Consider the following 7,765-nt stretch of genomic DNA (forward strand, 5'->3'; position numbering starts at 1 on the left):
AATATATATATATATATATATATATATATATATATATATATAAATTCTCTCTCTCTAAATAATTAAATAAATAAATAACAATTGTAGATAAGGAAAAGTTTATTTGGGGGCTCAGTCCATAGACAGAGGTCTCAGTCTAAGGACAACAAGCTCCATTCCTTGGGGCTTGAGGTAAGGCATCAAAAGAGTGGCATTATGGCAAAACAGTGTGGCAGAGATAAGTGGCTCATATAATAATCAGAAAGTGGAAAGAGACTCCACTTGCCAGATACAAAATGTATACACACAGGCATGACCCCAGTGATCCACCTCCTCCAACCATATCCTACCCAACTTCAGTTACCACTGGGTTAATCCCATCTGGGGATTAATTCACTGATTGGGTTAAGGCTCTCATTGCCCAATCATTTCTCCTCTCAAACCTTCTTGCATTGTCTCGTACATGAGATTTTGGGGGACACCTCACATCCAAACCATATCAAGAAGTATGGTTTTGAGTTTGTGAATTAATGTCTTGAAACACTTCTAACAGATTGATTTAGTTCTTAATGTTTCTCTTTGTCTCTCTCTGTACACAGATATATGTGTCTCTATCACCTCTGGACTGCACATTTGGACTAAAAAGCCCAGAGGGTAAATGAGAGACAGGCAGCCAGGTAGCTAAAGATTAAGTAAAGGTCATCCTTTCATAAGGAAACAAACTTACAACAAAAAATTTGCTTAACCATACAAATTTAATTAGCAAATAAAAAAACATTTCATAAAATAAAATGGCTCCAGCAATGGATATTACAAGCATTTTCTTTTTGTTATTTATGGCAAAAGTACTTATTTTCAGGCAGTATAGTTTCTAAGTGATATATTGCCATTTTTAAAATTTTAACTCAATGCATATTTCAATGCCTACAATGACATTCACTGAGTCAAGTCCTGCTCCAAGATTTACTACACAGGATAATAATTGTTAAGCAAACTGCCCAATGCCCAACATAAAATGCACATTCGACAAACTGTCTCATTTCCCTTTCCTTTTCTATGACCTATTGCAATTGTCACTCAGTGAAAAGGGGCCTGTATATGTTAAAAAAAAAAAAGACTAACATTCACACATTGTAATTTCCAACACAAGCTTTTAGAAAAAGACACTAAAAAATCTATTAAAGAATGTTTATAAAAATCATTACATCATACGATATATCTGATCATAGAAAAAAATGCAAGTGTATCTTTCAACAATTAACTTTATATGAATGTTTAATGAGGACATAATTATCAGTTGGGCTTCAAATATTACTTGGGATGAAATGTCATACTATAGATCTGGCTACGTTTTTCCAGAAATGTTTTTAAATAGCAGAAAAGTAAACTTTTTATCATGTTCAAAATGTATATGGGCCTTAATACCAATAACCATAGAAGCTATGAGAATCACAATACAATTTTAATAACATAACTTTTAATCACACAATGTAGAATTACAAGTGTTTCATTAGCATAATTTATTGTAATGTTTACTTAAATACCATAGACTTGAAGTCAGTTAGATTCACAATTCTTTTCCTCCTGCACATAATCTTTCGTACTTGCCTTCATTATTTATTCAAAGTGTTGCCACTTCCCAAATATCAGGCACATTCATATTCATACACTACATACAAAATGCATTCTAAACTCAAATAATACTTTTGAATTTATAATTTCAATACAAAGATTAATACACACTTCTGTAAAATATTTCATATTTAGGAATATTATCAATCAATCACTTAGTTATATAGAATTTTCTTAATAAAAAATATTGCCATGGAAGAATTTGGAAGAAATTTTATGTGTATTATGTATTTTTTAGGTTATGAGTATTATAAATACTCGTAAAATTGACAGATAAAGATGTCCATTGTTAAGCAGCATGCTCTGAGGTCTTTCTTTAAAACATTACAGATCAAGGAGGAACTCAAGGTAAAAAACACATAATTAAAGACTTAGAAAACATGCTACAATTTGGTTTATATGAGAACTCATAGGAGGGATATTCACGCATCTAATGAAAGAATGCCTATATTCACTTTGAAGAGTCAGCAAATTGCTCGTTTTTGAACTTAACAATACTTGAAGTTATAGCCTTAGGTAGCCTTAAGGTTTTACATATTATTTTTCACAAATGCAAAGCTTAAATTATCATTCCCGGGGGATATGCAGGGATGCAGAAAAGCAAAGAGGAAAATTAAAACAATGCATCTAGTTGCTTGCTTCTTGGGGACAGTGCCCTTAAATACGCAAGATTTATCAAGTTATTATTGTTTTCAGACAATATGCTAAGGGAATTACTTATTCTTTCATTGACTCAATCCTATTAAAGTGGAAGTAGTATTAGTTCAAATTTTACATGCATCCCACAGTGGTCAAAAAACCATTGCAAATCATAATGCTAGCAGTCAAGCTTTTGACAGTAGACCTTCTCTTACAGTGTGAGAAAAACCATAAAACCTGGCAAAGTGAGCCTGGGGGTCATTTGATGGAAAGTAAGGCGCACAAGATCACTTAGCTATTCTCACACTACCTGTTACCATGTCACTGAAGAAACTGGTTAGAAAATCATTGTTCTGGAGACACAAGTTGCTCACAAGATTCCCTTATCAAATGGTGAGCCCCAGCTGCGGATATCAGAGTGTCCCAACACTGTGAAAGCAAATTATGTGATTATGTACATAATTATTTTAAGGTTTCAAGATATTCATGACATAGTACCACAGATTGTTGAAGTATGTTGACTTCATTATATTAAACAACACTCACGTTAGTACTACACCACTAGCAAAATAACTTAAACTGTGTCAAATATCTGTTAAAGTAAATTGCTTTTCATGAAATCAATCAATTATGTATAAAAGTCACTTGCAGCAGAGGAAAACTGTAATTTCAGGGTTGAGAGATATAGTTGCTTAGTGACCAAATACTTGGCTAACATGCATGAGGAGCTGGGATTGATCCTCAGCACTGCAATAAAGAAAAAATAGTCGTGTGTGTGTATAATTCTATGTTCGAAGGAATCCCTACAGCTTCAATTCTCAGATTTAAAGAAAGTTGAATCTAAAAGTATTCAATAACTTCAGGTATATTTCTTAAAATCTAATTTTAATAAATTAACGTAACTTTTTAATATTTTTTAGTTATAGATGGACACAATATCTTTATTTTATTATTTATTTTTATATGGTGTTGAGGGTCCAACGCCTCACACATCCAAGGCAAGTGCTCTACCACTGAGGTATAACCCCAGCCCTCATGCAACTTCTTAATGTAAAAGATATACCTCATTCTTGAGCTACATTACAGGGTAAACATTTCCATTTTTAAAAAATCTTTATTAAAGAGTGCTTTAAGAAAAAACTTAATTACTAACATTTTCTTGTGATCCATTGTAGCTCACTTATATGAATATAACTGCTTAAATTTAGCACCATTTTTATATATAAAATTGATATGCTATAGTTATTAAAAATGCTTTTTCTCTACAATCTATCCTTCATGTCTTTGTATAGTACAAACAGAAAAAAAATTATTACAAATGTGCACATATGCTCAATGAAGTCTCGGGGTTTTTCCTTTCTTTTTAAAATGGAGATGCTTCAAAGGTAGAGAAAACCCTGAGTTTGGTTAAGTAATTGAAGTAAACATAAGAGAGAGTCACTAGTATATTTTTACAAAGTCCCAGTATGGGTGTAATAGTCCCCAGGACAATAATTAAACTAAGTCTCACAAAAACAAAGGGTAAATCCTGTAGTAGGATGCCCAAGGAATTCAGAAGAGGGTTCTTGGGAGTGAATATTATTCGAAGAAGAGAAATGAAACTGAATATGTAGACTGGGTACAGCCAGCTCGACTTGTACACAGCCGAGTGACCAGCGATACGTAACATTTCCACGGTGTCTGACCACAGCAGAAAGCTCCACAGGAATACCTCTGCCCGGACATCTCTGCGGGACATTGTTCTCAGGATTCCAGAGTCAAAGGAGGGCTCCTGGGGTCCCACTAAGACGGGAACATGCCTTTGAGTCACTGCTCCTAGTGGCCGCGACACTTGGGTGGGGTTGGCTCTCTGGGGAGACGCAGGGCTGACTTCATTTTGTCTCACTTGCTCCGTCACAGTTTTTATTTGTTGCAAAGAGGTTGTGTGGATGTGCCCATCTTCATTGCCTGCAATCAATGGATTTATTTACATTTTAATTTAAAATTTTAATATAAACTGTATTAAAATTTAAAAATCCCAAATTTGCCCAGCATGGTGGTGCGTGTATATGATCCAAATGAGCCTGAGGCAGGAGGATCACAAGTTCATGGCCATCTCAGCAATTTAGTAAGACCTTGTCTTGAAATAAGAGTGGTAAAGAACCCCTGAGTTCAATCCCTGGTACCAACAACAACAACAACGATAATCTAAAAATTCAAGTTAAAAGAAAATTGTTAGTGGTTTCCTTATTTGAAGCCTATTTTTTTCACACAGAATATAAAAATGTGCTGCATGCTGAAAAAAATACAGAGGTTGAGAAGGTTCTTAGTGTCTAAGTGTCTTTCTGGTTATGAATCCTAAGTACTTTTTTGAATTGATTTTATTTTTTAAATACACAACAGCAGAATGCATTACAATTCTTATTATACAATTAGAGCACAATTTTTCGTATCTCTGTATATAAAATATATTCACACCTATTTGTGTCTTCAAACATGTACTTTGGATAATGATGTCCATCACATCACATTCCACCATCATTGCTAACCCCCTGCCCCCTCCCTTCCCCCTCCCACCCCTCTGCCCTATCTAGAGTTCCTCTATTCCTCCCATGCTCCCCCTCCCCTCCCCATTATGTGTCAGTCACCATATATCAGAGAAAACATTTGGCATTTGTTTTTTGGGGGTCGGCTAACTTAGCATTATTTTCTCCAACGCCTCTCCTCAGTCTAAGTCATTTTTACCATTTTATTGTAACAGCCATTATTTTTACTGAGTTAAATGCTTTTATGCACTATTTAGTCCTCGGGACAAAATAAGAGTATCTCATTTTACAAATTGGAAACTGAGGCCCAGGAGGTTAAATCCATACACAGTTAGTATGCACAGAATTGGAATCCACACCCAGATTTCTTTGACTCTAATTGACAACTCTTAACCTTAAAGCTGCTATTACCAGTCTAAAAGCATTACAAAATATATGAGTATCAAAAAATAAAATTAAAAGTTCACCAGTCCAACTTTACCATTTTGTAAGATAAACAGACTGACTGACGAGAGTCACTTCACCCCCATTCTGTAGGTGGGGAGTTTAACAGTAAGAGGGAATCTGTATAATCACTAGAGAATCAGAGTAAAGTGTGGAGGTTGGAGATTATGAAGGGACCCTCAAATCTCAAGACCCACACCAGATGTTGATGGCACTGTCCATTTTTGCTGCTGTCTTTGATGCTGGGGACTAAACTCAGGGTTGTATGCATGCTAGGCAAGTGCTCTACCACTGAACTACATCTCCAGCCCAATGGCACTGATTTCATACATGAAAGGTATAGCACATTCTTTTTCAAACACTTATCTCCTTAAGCATTATTTTTGTTGCTAGGAATTCGCCAGGCCTTGATAAAGTTTACGCAGTGAACATACTCAGCTGCCAAGTTACCTGATAAGACCGAATTTAAAGGGAGTCATTAGATTGAATAGCTCTAAAGGTCAAAGAGACAAAATCAATAAAAATTTGTTTTGAACAGCACTGAGCTGAAAAAAAGAACATTTTAAAATAAATTATGATTAAGGAGTAATAAAATGCTTGGTGATGACAGGAGTGTTTTGTTAAAGGACACAATAAAATTTGTTGTCATAAAACTAACTATTTTTAAATTTTAAGATTGAATTGAGTATTTTTATTAACTAAAAAGATTATCTAAATTCTTAATGAAACATTAGTTCTGGTGTGAATTATTCATAAGTAAATAGTAGGACCCATGATTCTTTGAAACCTCTTTACAAACCTCAGAAGTCACAGTGGCTTCAGTGGGTATCATCTTAACAAACAATACTCAAGTCAGAGGTAAAATAATACATATTATTATTATTTATTCACGAAATTATCTCTTTTTAAACTTAGAAGGTCACTTGCCCTTCTCATTTAATTTTTTTAAAAAATCAATAGAGAAAGAATGGTTCTTAATAGAAAACAGTAGAATAGCCGAAGAGGTTCAGGGGAGTGAAAGTGGAGGTACTGGGTGTGACACCCTGCATAAATATGTCAGTGAATCCCACTACTATGTATAATGCAGCAATTTAAAAATACATAAATTTCTTGGCATACGTCATGCTGTAGAGAACTCTCCTTCACCTTCCTTAGTAGAAAAAGTTCTTTGAATGAAAATCTAAATCCCTTTGTGAACATGAAGAGCCATAGTGTATGATTTGGACTTTTGAAAGATGATTGCAAATTCAGCATTGTTTCAAGGCCAGGAAGTGGCTGACCATTTAAGAAGTGAAACATTAACATTTTCTAAACAGTCAGTGAGATTAATAACAGCTGAGAGTAAGAGCTATGCGTATGAACAATGAGTTCCACGCTGGAGTTCATTTTTGATGAGATATTAGACTCTAATCCATGTGTATTTTGTCCTCTTTTCAATTTAATATGGATTAGTTCAGATTTTGAGGTACAGGGACTCTGTCAGGTTTTGTTTTTTTGTTTTTCCCAGCAAAAAAGTCCAGGAACTATTAACTGGAAATTTCTGTTGCCTTCCCAGCAGGGCAAAGGTGAGTTAAAAAGCCAAGAAATCTTTTTGTCACTGGTTTGGATCAGCAAACATATCTCTAAGCATTTGTATACACAATATTATGTAAACATTTGTATACTCAATATTATTCCCTTTGGCTCTGTGATTAGGTTCCTCTTCAAATTAATACTTTATAAACTTCCACTTAGAGCTGAGATTCTTTTTCCTGTTGTTAGTTTGTTACTTGTTCTATTTTAGTTAGTGTGTGTGTGTGTGTGTGTATGCATCCCTAAAAGATATAGGCATGAAGAGAGCAATCCACTCATATACTAAGAGATCACAGTGACTGTAACAAGTAAATATAGTAGCTACTCTGCATAGCTCTCCATATCTAACGTCAGTTGCTGAAATTACTTTTTAGCTTCACTGCAAACTAAATAATTGAGACAGTGTTATCTGGTAAGCAGACAAATGTGGAAGTAGCTCACTCCTATCTATTTGACTTTACTACTATTTCTATTGCTTTAGTTCTACTTCTAACTTGTTCCCTAAAAGTCTATGATAGTTTAGGAGGAATGAATACAACACAACCTGACAAACCGGTAGTGAGGCATTTTCTATGTGACTATGTATTCCTCCTACAAAGACAACAGGAACACATGAGTTACCTCAATCAAGAGGGAAGAAAAGAAAGAGGAGTCACAAATCAGGACTGAAGCTGATATTGCAATGTGCTAGTTGGACTGCCAGTTGCCTGGGTGTTCAAGTGCTGCATGGAGCCTAAATTGGACATCAGCCAAAGAGATGGCAAATAGTATGGAGACAGTCTGCTCCTCATGCCTATGAGTCTCCTTTGCTCATACCAATAAATACAAAATAATAAATGGTGACAGGTCTTTGAAAGGAAAATAGAGTCATCCCTCAGTTCTGGTTCCTAAACACCCATGGGAACCAAAATCTATGGATGCTCAAGACTCACCCTCCTGCCCCCCCCCACCCCTGCCATGTACCACCTTCTTCC

At 35.1% G+C, this 7,765-nt stretch overlaps 1 protein-coding gene across 1 annotated transcript in view; it reads right to left on the reverse strand.

The window, feature by feature from the left end:
- Positions 1 to 1,422: 1,422 nt before the first annotated feature.
- Positions 1,423 to 7,765, reverse strand: part of Tmem236 (transmembrane protein 236) — a 50,000-nt gene continuing 43,657 nt past the window's right edge. Inside the window, exon 4 of the mRNA XM_015483280.2 lies at positions 1,423 to 4,197. Coding sequence (XP_015338766.1) covers positions 3,614 to 4,197 — 584 coding nt within the window. The 3' untranslated portion in view covers positions 1,423 to 3,613. The remainder of the gene's footprint in view (positions 4,198 to 7,765) is intronic.

This window comes from Marmota marmota, unplaced genomic scaffold (genome assembly GCF_001458135.2).
Source record: "Marmota marmota marmota unplaced genomic scaffold, marMar, whole genome shotgun sequence".
NCBI classification, from domain to species: domain Eukaryota; kingdom Metazoa; phylum Chordata; class Mammalia; order Rodentia; family Sciuridae; genus Marmota; species Marmota marmota.